The sequence below is a fragment of the Thalassophryne amazonica genome, chromosome 12 (assembly GCF_902500255.1).
Source record: "Thalassophryne amazonica chromosome 12, fThaAma1.1, whole genome shotgun sequence".
NCBI lineage: Eukaryota > Metazoa > Chordata > Actinopteri > Batrachoidiformes > Batrachoididae > Thalassophryne > Thalassophryne amazonica.
Window position 1 is genome coordinate 65978672 of NC_047114.1, and position 18065 is coordinate 65996736.

The 18065-nt window shown below is 39.4% G+C and overlaps 2 protein-coding genes across 2 annotated transcripts; both read right to left on the reverse strand.

The window, feature by feature from the left end:
• Window positions 1–382: 382 nt before the first annotated feature.
• LOC117521264 (probable G-protein coupled receptor 148) lies at window positions 383–1416 on the reverse strand. The gene has a single exon (XM_034182592.1). It carries the CDS (start codon window positions 1334–1336, stop codon window positions 383–385), a length of 954 nt encoding a protein of 317 aa, XP_034038483.1. The 5' UTR covers window positions 1337–1416.
• A 6655-nt stretch (window positions 1417–8071) lies between these two features.
• On the reverse strand, window positions 8072–17491 carry mterf4 (mitochondrial transcription termination factor 4). The gene is made up of 4 exons (XM_034183660.1): window positions 17453–17491; window positions 16109–16556; window positions 15840–16024; window positions 8072–9139 (listed from the first exon to the last, which is right to left on the reverse strand). The coding sequence occupies exons 1-4, from the start codon at window positions 17477–17479 to the stop codon at window positions 8744–8746; spliced, it is 1056 nt and encodes a 351-aa protein (XP_034039551.1). The 5' UTR covers window positions 17480–17491; the 3' UTR covers window positions 8072–8743.
• Between the last annotated feature and the right edge of the window lie 574 nt (window positions 17492–18065).

Genomic DNA, 18065 nt, shown 5'->3' on the forward strand with positions numbered 1-18065 from the left:
TGTCCCAGCCAACGTGGCACAATTTTCCATCATCCTCTCACTGAAAACAACAGAACATTGGGTTTACCGTCTGATGCACACTGCCAATGTTTGAATGCAGGATTAGGCCGACGCTAAGATACTGTATTTTTACAGAACCCAACCACTAAAACAAAAAGGAAATAAAAGAGTAAAAATGTATATTTTTTTATGCACATAAAAATACTAGTTTAAAACTGGGGGGTGGGGTGGGGAGGCTAGTGTTGTTCCTTCCACTTTTTTGAAACTGTTCTAATCCAGTGCGATGTGTATTGTATGTTGATAGTAAAAGGTTAAAAATATTGGCTAACCTGAAATGCTTATTTTAATTCCACTTGTCGATATGAATAACAAAATTCTATGACTACGTGTTGTTGCCAAATGTTCTGTGCCGATGCAGCAGCTGCCTGACGGTATCGGAGATCTCTCTGAACCTCAGTCCGTACAGGAACGGAGCAAACACCTGGGGCAGCAACATAAAAATGCACATATTCACTGTGCTGACCCACACACGTACATCGTGGCTGATTTGTGGCTTCTGGAACAGGTGCAGCTCCACAGCAAAGATAAATCCAGGGGTGAAGTAGAGAAGGAGCAGAACCCCATGGATCAAAAGTGTGACCCGGGCCCTGGAGAAGCGGTTCTGCCAGATGCCCTGCGTCTTTGTCACCATGTAGAGTCGAATATAACAGTAAAAAATCAGCAAGGCACAAATAATTGCAGCCACGAAGAAGTAGATGTAGACAGCCAGCATGTTTTGTGCCTGAATGAAGCCGAGGGAGATGAGGACCAGACAGAGCTGCACCTTTTCATGGTGGCTGTCCGTCTCAACCTCCATCAGGGTCACCAGACTGAAAGGGTACACGGCTGCCACCAGCCACACCCCTACCAGGATGCAGTGGGTGCGTGAGGGTGGAAGGCGGTCGCGGTAATGAAGTGGCCAGCGGACCGCGGCGTAAGTGTCAACCACCATGAGAGTGACTGTGAGGATGGCACTGCTGTAAGTTGTGATGGTGACAGCTGTGACCAGCTCGCAAACCAGCCAAGGCATCCCGGCTCCAGAAAGGTTAGTGAACACAGTAACAAGGTGCACGATGAGGAAGAGCGTGTCTGCTATCAGGGTGTTGGCCACCAGCAAGTAACGTGTTTCCTGACGCAAGGTGCGGGATGTAAAAATACAAGTCAGGAGAATAGGGTTGGCTACCAAGGTTGCCAGAGCGATAGCCGTAGTAGGGATGTAAAAAAGTTCCAGCTTCCAATGGCGCAGAGTATGAAGCCATTCCTTGGTGAGGTTGGCAATGCCGTTTGACGATGTCATTTTTGTTCTTGGGTGCGAGTCAACAGATGATCAAGTGTTTTATGGTGTTGATCCCTCTGTGCTCCAGGAGCTTCCTGTGGATGACAGCAGCAATGAATTACAAGGATTGTGTTATAGAATTTTTTTTATCAAGCAACAGATCATCACGTCTCTAAGTCTTATTTTCAAGATTGTAGCCAGAATACCCTCAGACACTGAGATGAAGGATACATGGGGGGTGTTGTCATCTTTTCACTTGAGGCAAAACTGAATTTAATTGGTGCAATATTGATTTACAATGCAAACACTGCCAAGGGCTAACCAACGACCTAATGTTAGTGAACAGACGAAAATGAAACTGCATAAATTGCTTCTTGTTGCGATTGAACAGGCAAAAATGTCAGTGGAAGTGTCAGGTTGCACAGATGTAAATGTGCACATATAGCCGGCAACCATCGCTGACCACCGCTGCCGTCCACTGAGTGATTACAAATCCATTGTTGATTTGCTGGGTCTTACAGGCCCTTACCTAACCACACATAACCAGTCCAAATTGTGACAATTTAATTTCAACTCCACTGTACAGAGGTGTACAGAGGCAAACTTACAAGCTGTTGCTGATCAAATATTTGTGAACCTGACCGTAGATTTCATGGTAGTACAACCCCAATTCCAATGAAGTTGGGACGTTGTGTGAAATGTAAATAAAAACAGAATACAATGATTTGCAAATCCTCTTCAACCTATATTCAATTGAATACACCACAGAGACAAGATATTTAATGTGCAAACTGATAAACTTTATTGTTTTTGTGCAAATATTTGCTCATTTTGAAATGGATGCTTGCAACACATTTCAAAAAAGCTGGGACGGGGCAACATAAGACTGGGAAAGTTGATGAATGCTCAAAGAACACCTGTTTGGAACATTCCACAGGTGAACAGGTTAATTGGAAACTGGTGAGTCTCATGATTGGGTACAAAAGGAGCATCCCCAAAAGCTTCAGCTGCTCACAAGCAAAGATGGGGTGAGAATCACCACTTTGTGAACAACTGCGTGAAAAAATAGTCCAACAGTTTAAAAACAATGTTTCTCAACATTCAGTTGCAAGGAATTTAGGGATTCCATCATCTACAGTCCATAATATAATCAGAAGATTCAGAGAATCTGGAGAACTTTCTACACATAAGCAGCAAGGCCGAAAACCAATAATGAATGCCTGTGACCTTCGATCCCTCAGGCGGCACTACATTAAAACCCAACATCATTGTGTAAAGGATCTTACTGCGTGGGCTCAGCAACACTTCAGAAAACCATTGTCAGTTAACACAGTTTGTCACTACATCTACAAGTGCAAGTTAAAACTCTACCATGCAAAGCGAAAGCCATACATCAACAACATGCAGAAAAACCACTGCCTTCTCTGGGCCCGAGCTCATTTGAAATGGACAGATGCAAAGTGGAAAAGTGTGCTGTGGTTTGATGAGTCCACATTTTAAATTGTTTTTGGAAATCATGGACGTCGTGTCCTCTGGACAAAAGGAAAAAGACCATTGTTAACAGCGCAAAGTTCAAAAGCCAGCATCTGTGATGCCATGGGCAACTTACACAACATCTGTGATACACCATCAATGCTGAAAGGTACATCCAGGTTTTGGAGCAACAAATGCTGCCATCCAAGCAAGATCTTTTTCAAAGTGTTGTTAGAAGGAAAGGTGATGTAACACAGTGGTAAACATACCACTGTCCCAGCTTTTTTGAAACGTGTTGCAGGCATCCATTTCAAAATGAGCAAATACTTGTGCAAAAACAATAAAGTTTATCAGTTTGAACATTAAATATCTTGTCTTTGTGGTGTATTCAATTGAATATAGGTCGAAGAGGATTTGCAAATCATTGTATTCTGTTTTTATTTACATTTTACACAACGTCCCAACTTCATTGGAAATGGGGTTGTACATTTAGAACGAAATACTTAAATTAACAAACTGGTCAATCTCTGTACTGAAGAGCCCAATAGGTCTGTTTATACCTCATGCTCATATCACATGGTACGCTACCACTGGTGTTGGTTCATTGAAACCCAAAACTCGGTTTAGGATTAACTGAGCTTCCAAGTCTCATGGATACACAAATGGACCAGAATATGTCTATCTTAAATAAGCACCCAGTAAGTACAGTAGTGTTCAGAATAATAGTAGTGCTATGTGACTAAAAAGATTAATCCAGGTTTTGAGTATATTTCTTATTGTTACATGGGAAACAAGGTACCAGTAGATTCAGTAGATTCTCACAAATCCAACAAGACCAAGCATTCATGATATGCACACTCTTGAGGATAAGAAATTGAGCTATTATTAAAAAAAGTAGAAAAGAGGGTGTTCACAATAATAGTAGCATCTGCTGTTGACGCTACAAACTCAAAACTATTATGTTCAAACTGCTTTTTTAGCAATTTTGTGAATCACTAAACTAGTATTTAGTTGTATAACCACAGTTTTTCATGATTTCTTCACATCTGCGAGGCATTAATTTTGTTGGTTTGGAGCCAAGATTTTGCTTGTTTACTAGTGTGCTTGGGGTCATTGTCTTGTTGAAACACCCATTTCAAGGGCATGTCCTCTTCAGCATAAGGCAACATGACTTCTTCAAGTATTCTGACATATTCAAACTGATCCATGATACCTGGTATGCGATATATAGGCCCAACACCATAGTAGGAGAAACATGCCCATATCATGATGCTTGCACCACCATGCGTCACTGTCTTCACTGTGAACAGTGGCTTGAATTCAGAGTTTGGAGGTCGTCTCACAAACTGTCTGCGGCCCTTGGACCCAAAAAGAACAATTTTACTCTCATCAGTCCAAAAAATATTCCTCCATTTCTCTTTAGGCCAGTTGATGTGTTCTTTGGCAAATTGTAACCTCTTCTGCACATGTCTTTTATTTAACAGAGGGACTTTGCGGGGGATTCTTGCAAATAAATTAGCTTCACACAGGCGTCTTCTAACTGTCTCAGCACTTACAGGTAACTCCAGACTGTCTTTGATCATCCTGGAACTGATCAATGGGTGAGCCTGTGCCATTCTGGTTATTCTTCTATCCATTTTGATGGTTGTTTTCCATTTTCTTCCATGTGTCTCTGGTTTTTTGTCCATTTCAAGGCATTGGAGATCATTGTAGATGAACAGCCTATAATGTTTTGCACCTGCGTATAAGTTTTCCCCTCTCCAATCAACGTTTTAATCAAACTACGCTGTTCTTCTGAACAATGTCTTGAATGTCCCATTTTCCTCAGGCTTTCAAAGAGAAAAGCATGTTCAACAGGTGCTGTTCATCCTTAAATAGGGGACACCTGATTCACACGTGTTTGTTCCACAAAATTGACGAACTCACTGACTGAATACCACACTACTATTATTGTGAACACCCCCTTTTCTACAAAATTAAACAACTGAATGAACATCCTCCGAGGCCGGTGATTCCATAATTTTTGCCAGGGGTTGTAATAGCCCAATTTCATAGCCTTAAGAGTGTGCATATCATGAATGCTTGGTCTTGTTGGATTTGTGAGAATCTACTGGTACCTTGTTTCCCATGTAACAATAAGAAATATACTCAAAACCTGGATTAATCTTTTTAGTCACATAGCACTACTATTATTCTGAACACTATGGTAAATCCCTTCAGCTTCTCCTTTGTTTCAGTCGGTGTCACCACAGCATATTTGAGGTGGATCTGCATGCTGATTTGGCACAGGTTTTATGCCAGATGCCCTTCCTGAGACAACTCCACATTACATGGAGAGTGAACCGGGGTGGCCTTGAACCAGGAACCTTCTGCAGTGGTAACAAGTGCACTTGGCCACCACCCTTGCACATTAAAAAAAGAGCACCCAGCACCTTGCCAAATTTCAGACACCACTTGATTAGTTCAACTCTTCTATTTATTGTGATCACCTGTTTTAGGCACACAAGTAGAAGCAATACGTGATAGAAATTTACTCACTGAAGCCGGGATTTTACACCTCTTCTACTAATAGTCTTTCAGGGTCCCATCATCCCCTGCACACTTGGAATGGATCCGGTTGGACTTGCCGATGGAAAATAATGAAAATGGTGTCACCGCTCTTCATGCACGAGGAAAAGACATGCAAACCATGTAGTAACGGGGTGGAACTTTTCAAACTCTAACTGTTCCATGTACGTTTGTAACAGACTGTCCTTTGTTTTCTTGGACTAGGAATACAAATCAAAGCAAATGATAAAAATAAAAATTAATAATGCAAATTAGTTAAACATAACATTCATATTCTACCCACTCTACTACCAACTACTTGATGTTCTGATGAAACAATTTGAATGTAAAAATGTGCCTCTGAAGTCTGTACACCACACAGTGTTGCATTTTGTGGCAAATCAGGATTTCATGTAATAATGTTGAGGCAAATAACGCAAATGTTGAATTGATGCCAACTCCCGCATGGATACAAACAGCAAAAATATTCTCTGGCTGAGCACCTGAGGCATGACAGCATATCACTCAGTTCCGTTGCAACTTTACAGACACACCTATTGACAAATTATCGACTGACCAAAGGTGAGTTTCCTTACCTGATGTCCAGAACAGAGGCCTATCTGTATCTCACATCCATTAAGCTTAACACTTCGATAAATCTGTGGGCGTTGGTGTGATTTGAGCCACCCACTGTCCTTATCTGCTTATGTACTTTTTGTTGACTCACAGAGACAATACGATGATGTAGAACGCTGCAGCCACTTGGTCGTCACGTAGTAACGGGGTGGAGCTTTTCAAACTCTTTAACTGTTCCATGTACATTTGCTCTTTAAATTTCAACTAGTCCTGCGGGTGTGATTTAACCTGCAAGAAACTCTGCACAAAACCCAAGTAGAATAAAATAATTCTGTTCCCACTGTCTTCATTTAGCCCCATTTATAACAAGAAAGCAGATAAGCAGAGTAAATAAAGGAAGAGGTGGGTACAGTTAACCTAAAACTTGAGCTTTGATAACCACCAGAGCTGTAAAAAAACAAAAACCGTCAGTGAATAAAGGTCCTACCACATATTTGTTCCAATGTTCCATATATCCACCAAACCAGCTGATTCTGATTAGTTCAACACTTCTAATTATTGTGACCTCCTGTTTGAGGTACACAGGTAGAAGCAATACATGGTCGGACTTTACTCACTGAACCCGAAGTTTTACACCTCTGCGATTAATGGAATCTTTCAGGATCCCATCATCCCCTGCGCACTTGGAGTGAACACACCAGGTTTGACTCGCCAGTTGTAAATAGCAAAAATGGTGTCACTGCTCATCATGCACAAGGAAAAGAAACACAAACAAGCATGAAATGCAGCTATCGAACAATGGCATCCAAAATGTAAGTTAATGTATATATAGATTTAATTTTTTTTCTTCAAATCTCAGGACGAATCACACCCAGGTTACGTCTCATTGATATTCCTGTTTCTGAAGGTCCTTAATTTCCCAATAACTGCGAGGAAACAGTGAATCTCCATGTGACACCATGTTAGCATGTGATCAGAACCACTCCATGCGCGCAAGGGTGATGGGAACCTGAAGTCTTCTACGGTGGCTTGCAAAAGTATTCATACCCCTTGGTATTTCACGCATTTTAATTTGTTTATGGCATTCCAAATACAAAAAGTAAATCAGGCTTCTAAATATAAAAATTTCTAAAATTATTTTCCTTAGACTCAAAATGAAAGTAAATCTCTACAACTTCATATAAATTAATTAAAAATATAAAAGCCAAGATGATGGGTTGCATAAGTAATAGGCCCCTTTGGTATAATACTTGTAAATAATCAATTTAATTGCCAGTTTTCTTCAGACAAGTCAGGGGATGGATACATGCACAGGGGTGATGCGTCACAGACGACATCATGGCGGAAAGCAGGTTTGCATCCGTGGATACTGATGGGATAAACGCTCTTCTATCCAAGAAAGACAGTGAGAGTACCACAAAAAGTATCAAGAAAAGTTCTGCACTGCTCAAGGAGTTTTTAGCAAAGGACGACGGGAAAGATTTGCATGGCGTTTCACCCAACGAGTTCGACCATGAACTGGGACAGTTCTACGCATCAGTGTGCTCCAAGTCCGGCCAGAGGCTGAAACACAGTAGCATGAACTCACTACGGTACGGGATATCCAGGTACCTTAAGGATAAGGGTACTGACATTATGGGGAATCCTGAGTTTGAGCAGGAAATGACTTAGCAAATTTTTCACACAATTGTAAAGATAAATTTATTAACTATACAGATGTAGAATAAAACAAATGGTGACTGGTTTATCAGGCAGCATAATGGTGTCACCCCTCAAGATCACTGTTGCCGGCAGGCTTTGGCCTTGGGCAACAATGATCCCTCGGGGTGACACCATAATGCTGCCTGATAAACCAGTCACTATTTGTATAATCATACTTGTATTTAACTTAGTTTAAGTTCTTTTCTTTGCAACACTATTTGCACTGAGCACATGGAACAAATGCAACTTCGCCCAGAGATTAAAGTATTCTGATTTATGTGAATATAACAGACTTCTTTTTGTTTTGCTTTAAAACCCTGTAATCCAAACCTAAAGAGCTGAAGATTTAATATGTTGTAGTGTAAAAATGGATGTCCTCAAAGTGCTTCAATGTGCCAAGATCAGTTATTCAAGATATGGACTGCATTATGGACTTCAAGATATACATAATTAAATTCACAAGTTAAACAGTAGTTTTCATTCAACATAGTTTATTCACAGCAAAGAAAGTATTAAATTAAAACTATTAATAAAAATACATATGGAAAATAACTGTAATAAGATAATTATTGCATTTATTCTGGCTTCATCTCCATCTCCTCAAGTTGACACTTGTTGCCATTGCATGTGTCAATTTTGCTTATTGTATTACTTCTGTATAAACCACAACAGGAACAAACACATGACTTAAGGTTTAGAAAGTTTTTGACCGTTAACATTTATTTAAATAAAAAAAGTTTACTGACTTAATGGAACTACATTTTGTAAAAGAGAGAGAAAGTTACTTTCACTGAATATCTTTCATATCTTTCATTCATTAGCTGAATTATTCCCAGCCCTGAATAAAGAAAACATATTTTGGGACAGTTATAAAAATGTTTGAGGATTTTTAAAACCATATTGATGCCTGAAACTGACATGAATTTTAAACTGTCTAACACTGAGATTGGCCCCTTCCACAATGACACAAAGTCTCCAGGTTGTTGACTAATAACAATAATTCTGTGGTCAATAATGGAAATCAACTGTTTACAAGGACAGGTTTATTAATTTATGTATCTGTGTGTTATCTTTAAATGTCACTTTCTTTGGAAAAAAAAAATCCTTTCAGTGTTTAGTCCTTTCCTACACTCATTTCTTCCTCCTTTTCATGTATCCACTTTTTCCTCCAGTGTCATCATCATCATCATAATCATCCTCCTCCTCCTCCTCCTCATCGGAAGCCGTGTAAGTGCCACCATGATTCTGCATCTGTTCACGACATTCTCTCACCAGAAGTCTCTGAAATACATCATACTCCTCTGCAGATGCCTTGGCAACTTTACTGACAAAGGTGTCCTGGTCAGCGTGAAGAATGCTGTGAAGTTTTGGGTTGATGATGACCGTATGTCCTTTCTTGTCTGGTGTGTAGTACATGCCTCTCCGCTCCAGAAACGCGTGTCGACGGCGCACCTCATCCAGAGTGAATCGGAACAACTTGGACTTCACCATCTCTGGCTGTTTGACACCCATTTTGAAGTACACGTACTGTGAAGACACGGACAAGACACCATGAGAACTAATAATTGCGAAAAGAGAAAACTGCTTAAAAATTATAATTACAACTGTAGCTGATTTACAAATTCAATGCACTTAAAATAAATACAGAATACATTTACAGAAAATTATATTTAGCTATAACAACTCCCTGAAGAGCTGAACTAATTAGAAATCAGCTAATTTAGTAGGTACAAACGTGGTAAAATCACGTGACATTTCCAAGATAAAAGCAGTACCAGTGTTTCACCTGGAATATTTCTCAGGCCTAGTGGTACTGAAAACTCAAAATATGAAGCAAATCAAGCAGAAAAATACAAGGCACGCAGAAATGCAAAAATAAATATTAAAACTTTCACTGGAAACAGCCACAGAAACATTTTACTGTATAAAAAATGGATACCATGGAAATAATGTGTTTTTAGTGCCTCAGTTAAGGCGGCACTGCTGTGTGGCGCAGCAACTTGTACTTTGCACATAAGGATTTTATTCATTTTTTGGTTTGTATTTTGGGAATAAAATGGCAATCCTGGGGTATTGAGAGACAGTGTGTGTGTGAGGGAGGGTGTTTTAATAATTTGAGGTAAAATTAAAGCATTTAGGACAGATTTCTGTTCCATATTTCAGGTCTCAAATAAAACATGTCAGGACTAAATGGTGATAACAGGAGAATGAGTGAAAGCATTCAGAATTGTGGGACTAGAGATGTTTAAATTTGAACCTCAAACATGTGAAAAATAAATGTAAAGGTCAATTAAAAACTACTTTTACACTATATGACCCCTTTAATAATTACCTTACTTGCTCAACACCAATTTTCAAATCTGCTCCTTGAAAGTTAAAACATGAATAAAACAGTCATGAATCAAAGATTTTTTTAAAACACTTTTACATTCATCAAAACACCTGATTGTGCTTTATTAATGATCGTTAAGACACAAAAACATTTTTGTCAATATTTCCATGAACATTATGTTTTCATATGAAAATCACTTTTAAATGAGATACATTGACAAGAAAAGTGGTTAACAAATCCCAAGCTCTGTGTGTGCGCATGTGTGTTTTGAACTGGATCTGCTGTGACGACTCCGGAAACAGAAGAAGCCAAAAGAACTTTTTAATGAGTGTTTTCATCAAGATTTGCTTTTGAAAATCGATTTAAACATCAAAATTGCCCCATTTCCCGATGTTAAAGAACCCGTAATCCATACAAAGACTCTGATCAAACCCAAATCTTAAAAGAACACGTCACACAGAAATTATAACAACTTATATTTAGGATGTTATTGACCATCCGATGATACACCAGGATTACTTTGTGCACTTCTGTGATCGATCTCAAAGTATATGGCATTCACAACAAACAGCTACCGAGATTACCGAAAACAGAGTACTCATGAGTACTCTGTTTTCTGAGTGTTTTAGACAGCGTTTACGTGGCTTTGAGGAAACATCCCAGCGTGATGCTCAATAGAATATAGCTGGTAACATTAAGAATGAAGCAGCAGATTAATTACAAAGTTTACATATGTGTAGGGATGGGTATTGATAAGATTGTAATCGATAGATACCATTATCGATCCCGCTTAACGATCTGATTCCTTCTTGATACCTCTTGTGAATTTTCTGTGTACTAAAAGTAAGCTTTACAGGTTTTCTATGTCAACATTTTATTGAGTCTTAAAGTAAATATGAAATTGGTCACTGGATCCTTAAACTTTGGACATAATAAACTCTACATGGTAGATCCTTGATCTCTGGATATAAACAGAAATAAAATTTGTAGTTTTTGTCAAAAGCATTTCCTTTCAGACATTATTGGCATGAATGTCTTTCCATACATTTGAGATGAGCTCTTGCAGCTGGCTGTGCTTTACATCAGGATGTAATTCATAAAGAATGCACGACATCTCATTTTGGGAGGAAAAAAACATATTAGTTGATTGTAGTTTATTGTCTGTATTACAGTGTTTGGAAAGAGGTGACATTTTATTTAAAGTGGCAATTCGTTATGAAGTTAATTCCAACTGGACTCTGTCTCGGCAGAGAGCCACGCAGCGTTTGGAGCTGTGCCAACGGAATGGATGATGAGTCTCGTTTCTTGACTGCAAGAAGACAAGAGTCCCAGTTAGTGACTTTAATCCACACAAAAGTGACTCATGATTGACATTTTTAAATGGATTTGAGAGGGGCTAAGAAGCAGACTTGCTGCTTCTGAAGAGCAGCGAATCAAAGAACCAACGAGCCAGCGGATCGAAGCACTGCTTCATTGGTTCATGCTTCAAAGTGGAGTTGTGCTGCAGAGGCGCTTGATTACAGAGCCGCTACAGGGTCTGTCATCAACATACAGAAATGAACATTTTCCCGACAAACACCCTCAAAAACAACGGCCGCTCTGAAGGATGGATAAGGGAATCGTTAAGCAAAAAGGCTATTGATGTCGGTGGATTGTATCTACTCTTAACGATACCTAAAAAGAACCGGTTCTCCATACGCAACCCTACATATGTGTGATGTTGTGTTACGATACTCAATTTTAAGTGACAACTGTTAATTCTGATGCAGTCACGGTAAAAGGAACAGCAGCTCTCCACTGTAAGACTTAGTACGCGTGGACATCCATCATGAACACAGCCTGTTAAAAACAGTCTTTGCTAGAGGCTCAGCTTTGTGCACGCTTGTAAGTGTTGTCATCGATATAACTGAAAAATCTAAGAAATACAGTGAGGAAAATAAGTATTTGAACACCCTGCGATTTTGCAAGTTCTCCCACTTAGAAATCATGGAGGGGTCCAAATTTTTCATCTTAGGTGCATGTCCACTGTGAGACACAATCTTTAAAAAAAAAAAAATCCAGAAATCACAATGTATGATTTTTTAATAATTTATTTGTATGTTACTGCTGCAAATAAGTATTTGATCCCCTACCAACCAGCAAGAATTCTGGCTCACACAGACCTGTTAATTTTTCTTTAAGAAGCCCTCTTATTCTGCACTCTTTATCTGTATTAATTGCACCTGTTTGAACTTGTTACCTGTATAAAAGACACCTGTTCACACACTCAATCAATCACACTCCAACCTGTCCACCATAGCCAAGACCAAAGAGCTGTCTAAGGACACCAGGGACAAAACTGTTGACCTGCACAAGGCTGGGATGGACTACAGGACAACAGGCAAGCAGCTTGGTAGAAGACAACAACTGTTATGATTATTTATTAGAAAGTGGAAGAAACACAAGATGACTGTCAGTCTCCCTCAGTCTGGGATTCCATGCAACATCTCACTTTGTGGGGTAAGGATGATTCTGAGAAAGCTCAGAACTACACAGGAGGACCTGGTCAATGACCTGAAGATTGCTGGGACCACAGTCACAAAGATTACATTAGTAACACATGATGCTGTCATGGTTTAAAATCCTGCAGGGCAGCAAGGTTCCCCTGCTCAAGCCAGCACATGTCCAGGCCCGTTTGAAGTTCACCAGTGACCATCTGGATGATCCAGAGGAGGCATGGGAGAAGGTCATGTGGTCAGATGAGACCAGAATAAAGCTTTTTGGAATCAACTCCACTCACCATGTTTAGAGGATGAGAACAACCCCAAGAAAACCATCCCAACTGTGAAGCATGGGGGTGAAAACATCATACTCTGAAGGTGCTCTTCTGCAAAGGGGACAGGACAACTGCACCGTATTGAAGGGAGGATGGATGGGGTCATGTATTGCGAGATTTTGGCAAACAATCTCCTTCCCTCAGTAAGAGCATTGAAGATGGGTCATGGCTGGGTCTTCCAGCATGACAATGACCCCAAACACACAGCCAGGGCAACTAAGGAGGGGCTCCGTAAGAAGCATTTCAAGGTCCTGGAGTGGCATGGCCAGTCTCCAGACCTGAACTCAATAGAAAATCTTTGGAGGGAGCTTAAACTCCAAACCTGAAAGATTTGGAGAAGATCTGTGTGGAGGAGTGGACCAAAATCCCTGCTGCAGTGTGTGCAAACCTGGTGAAAAACTACAGGAAACGTTTGACCTCTGTAATTGCAAACAAAGGCTACTGTACAAAATATTAACACTGATTTTCACAGGTGTTGAAATACTTATTTGCAGCAGTAACATACAAATAAATTATTAAAAAAAAAAATCATACATTGTGATTTTCAGATTTTTTTTAGATTATGTCTCTCACAGTGGACATGCACCTCAGATGAAAATTTCAGACCCCTCCATGATTTCTAAGTGGGAGAACTTGCAAAATCGCAGGGTATTCAAATACTTATTTTCCTCACTGTACATCTGTGTGATCAGGCAGCCTGAAAAACAGGGGAGAGTTTCATATGCACATTCACAGTGGAAGCTATGACAGTTTAAACAGTGTGCTTCTCCGGTACAGAGAACAGACTTTAAACCCTACCATCTCCACTGAGAACAAAATACAAATGTAAAAAATAAAACTAAACAAGGTGCATCAACAAAGTATTGAGCAAAGGGTGTGTATACGTATGTACATGTGATTTCTTAGTTTGTTTGTTTTTTTCAATAAACTTCCAAAAAAAAAAAAACTTTTTTCATGTCATGAGGGGGTGTGTGAGTAGAATTGTGAGGGGAAAAAATTAATTTATGAAATGAATGAATGAAATTAATTTTTTTCCATTTTGGAATAAGACTAACATAAAATGTGGAAAAAGTGAAGCACTGTGAATACTTTCTGGATGCACTGTAGATTATTTCCAAGATTAATTATGTAATGCCCACACCATCACAATTGTCGTCATGCATGGATCACGCGCAACTGCCAGCCGGAGAATAATATCCAGGTCGACACCATCCTCCTGTGGACAGATGTCCTCCACGGTTCTGTTATGTTTAAGCTCACCTCTGTGCGCGGGGGCTGACTACAGCCACTAGCGTTAGATGTTTTCCCATTGTGGTCCTGATTTAGAAGAAGAAGAAGGATAATCCCAGCTTTTGCAGACAGGTGTGTCCAGCCCACTGACCATGAACCACGGCTGCTGGACTCTCTTGGCCACTTCCAAAAGCGGCTCTCTCTCCGATCATCTCCACTATTTTAACATGCCGCCCACAGCAGCTCCGCCATCAGCTCCTCACAAAGTTCTCTCAAGATTCTGGCACGTTAGATAGAAAGTCCATTATGTCCTGGAAATAACACATTCTGAAGTTTTCCAGTATTAGAAATACAAATGCATTTTCAGGAAGCCTGTAAAAACAGTGTTGTGGAGATGTTCCATGTGCGCGTTCATGGCAGCAGTAAAATATCATCCTGTGACACAGACAGCAGAATCAGCACACGTTAAGATCCAAAATCTGACAGACTCAAAAATGTAAGAGTTTTGGGGTGAAGTGTGTCATCTCCTCTCTGTATATCCTCTGTAAATCCAAGCCATCACTTTCGAGTGAAAGCTCAGCAGCCTCGTTATTGGGCATAGCAGTGTTCGTTTTACTCTGTCAACCAGCCATCGGGATGCTTCTGCTAAAATGTATGTCACACACTGGGAAATGGCGAGAAATGCATTATAAGATGTTTTCCGGAAATGCACCTGCTGACTCCCCGAGCAAGAGGGATAATTAGCAATAAAATACATCAGCGACCACTAATTATTACTGCATGTGTGCAGATAGATGTACAGTCATGAATACTTTGATGTGTTGCTAGCCGGGACGCTAACTAACGTGCGACATGCCCTTTAATCAAATCCAAAATTTCCTGGGTTATTTCTCTTAACGCTGATCAAACACGTTTTGGGGAACTCAGGTGAAAAATGTTTGAGCCATTTTTCAAAAAGTATCTTAGCACCTTAGTGGAGGTGATGATCACTCACGGCCACATTTGACAAAGAGCTGTCAATTCAAGTATGACCACCAGAGGAAGGAACACTGTGTGATCAAACAGTGCTTTTTATGAAGCTGTTGTCTCATATCTACTGTGGCCTTGACTACAATGTTTAATCACATTTTAAAGAAGCCAGTAAATCTGCAGTCTACAATGAAACAGGACGTTATTGTTGGACCTGTAGCCTCGAGATGCCAAGTAAATTTCAACTGTGCTGAAGTTCATATAATCTCTCGTATACATTTTCAATTTAATTCAGCCCACAAGACAAACTGTCATTGAATCAAACTACAAAACACTGCAGGCGAGTTTCCAAATGACATCTCAGAGGACAAATGAAAACTAATGTCATCATTTACAATGTGATTAAGAATAATAATTTGACTTAATTTACATCAATCTTTTACAAATGCAAACAGTACGGTTACTGCATGGTAAATCTGTGTGGAGGAGGCAGTTGCCAAAAACTGATTTACGATGCTAGAAGCACACTTGTGAGGAAAGCCACCAAGACAAACCTGACAAATCTACAGGAGTTATCGGCTTCTGTGGCTGTGACTGGAGAACACTGCTGTTGTGCACCTTTTCCAGCAGCACCTTGGCAATGGTGTGTGAGCGTGTGGGCGAATGTAAGGCATGGCTGTAAATAGTTTAGAGCTACACTAGACAAAAAAAATGCAGTGCAGAAATACAGTCCACTTACATTCACTCAAGCACAGAAATAGTTTACATAACATTAAGAAGTTAAATTAATCTTTGAAATATTTGGCTCAAATTTTAACACTCCATTTATTGTTGTGCAGCAGACACAACCTTCTGGTGTTAACTAAGCTTTAAGGACTGACCTGGAACTTGTATTCCAGCTGATAGTGGTCTTCCAGGACTACAGACGGACAGTCTCTGAAGATATCTGTGATCTGCTGGGTGGTGAACAGGCATTTCTCTCGGAGGATCAGCTCCACATTTTCTATTTTTTTCACAGGCACAGTTAAGATTCTGGGAAAATGGGCCACCACTCTCTGAATACCACCTGTGTGGAGAAAGAAATTTTTAAAAATATGTGCATGAGCACTGCAACATTTTTTCCTTTTTAATAACAAAAATATGACAATACCTTCAACGAAACCAAGTTTCCTCAGCTTGTTGATGCGCTTCTGAATGTGAGCTTCATTGACAGTATAGACTTCAGGACATTTGTCCAACAGCTTCAGTATACTTGATGGGTTTAAGTTCAGCTCAAAGAGCGCTGAGAGAGTTGACGGGGCATGTTTTGCAGAGATTCCTCTGGTCTTAGCCACAGTACTGTATATGTGTTCAGCCTGGGCTTCATCGAATCCCATCTGCACTAAGGACTGCAGGGACAGCACCGTGTCTGGCCTTTTCTGCACAGGTGCTGCTTTGTCGTGGTTAACTTGTGCTGAATGGTGGATACTCTGGCTGCTGCTGGAAGAGCACGAATGCCGCATGAAGTACACCGGATGTAGGTGTAAAATTTGATATCTTCCAAATTTAATGTGGCTCAGAGAAGGTGAAGCGTCACTTGTCACAGTCCATCGAACAATCTGCAGGACAAATAACATGGCTGCATATATTCACTTTTATTTTTTTGAAGGCTGCATTTATTTTTAAACAGCTGCATATTTACTTTAATGACAGCATTTGTTTACTTTTAATTTTATGGTTGCATTCATTCACTTTTTAAAATGACTGAATTAGGCCTAATTTAAGTTTTGTAACTGAATTCATACATTTTTTAAGTTGCATTTATTCACTTTTATTCTACTTTAAATGGCTGCATTAATTTACTTTAAAAAAAATTATCACTCATTTACAGAACTTTTAATTTTATGGCTGCATTCATTCACTTGTTTTTATTGGCTGCATTTATTTACTCGTTTTTAATTATATTCATTTAAATAACCATTTTATGAAGTTTCATTTATGGCTGCACTTATTTTTGTAATGACTGCATTCATTCACTTTTTAAAATATCTGAATTCATTTACTTCAATTTTATGTCTGAATTCATATAATTTTTAAATAGTTGTCATTTACTCTTTAAATGGCTGAATTAATTTACTTTTATTTTTAATTATATTTATTTTATGGCTGCATTAATGTTTTTTTTAAAGGCTGTATTCATTCACTTATTTTTGTAAAGGCTGCATTTTACTTTTTAAATGGCTGGCAGAATTAATTTTTATGGCTGCATTCATTCACTTATTTTGGTAACGCTACATTTATTTTTTGTAATGACTGCATTCACTTTTTATTTGCTGCTGTGAAGCATTTAGCTTAAGTTAGCAAACACCAACACTGCAGCGCGGTTTTAATGGCTATCTGGCTAACTTTGACAAGAGTCCATTATAATTTCATAGTATACGACTGAATAAATAAAACTTTTAACATCTCTAAGTTGACTAAATAAAATAAGTCGTTTTCAAGCATCACCATTTACCTGACGTGCAGTAAAATAAGCACCCATCGTGTCCGTCTTCTTCTGTCGAGCATATTGGCGGCTTACAAACCTACACGGTACATTACCGCCACCAACTGTTTGGCTGTGGCGCATTAATGAGTAATGTAGAGTTGGGGGTGGGTACACACAACTATATTCTCTTGAATAACCCTGTTCCCTTCAAATATGCAATTACATGGCTCCAAGCAGGTGGTGTAAGTGTAAAAAATTAAAGTAATCCCTGTTAAACTGGTCCTAGCGCTCTGACATCGTCTTGTATCTCCTTGCTACAACCTGTCCCTGAATTTTATGCAAAAACGACCCTTAAATTGCCTGTCCCATAGCTTTTGCCGTGCTTTCTTCATTTCTGTCATGATTGGTTTGACTTCTGATTTACTAAGCATAAAGTTGATCTGTATTTCTGATTTCAGAGCTACTTGGCCATCTGTTCTACTTCATTGCCTTCAATTTCAGAATGAGATGGAACCCACGAGACATACTTAAATATTCTGTTGCTGTAGTTTATATAAGCTTTGAAGAAACTCATTGATCAGGTCTGGCCTGCAAACAGATTTTCCATTTAAAATGCTGAGCAATGCTGCCATTGAATCTC

Bases quoted from the DNA above. Each gene is read 5' to 3' on its own strand.
- LOC117521264 (XM_034182592.1), bottom strand. From the start codon at position 1,336: ATGACATCGTCAAACGGCATTGCCAACCTCACCAAGGAATGGCTTCAT.
- mterf4 (XM_034183660.1), bottom strand. From the start codon at position 17,479: ATGGGTGCTTATTTTACTGCACGTCAG. The intron at 16,557-17,452 runs GTAAATGGTGAT...TTTGTCCTGCAG, and splicing joins CTTATTTTACTGCACGTCAG to ATTGTTCGATGGACTGTGAC. The intron at 16,025-16,108 runs GTATTGTCATAT...TTCTCCACACAG, and splicing joins GAAACTTGGTTTCGTTGAAG to GTGGTATTCAGAGAGTGGTG.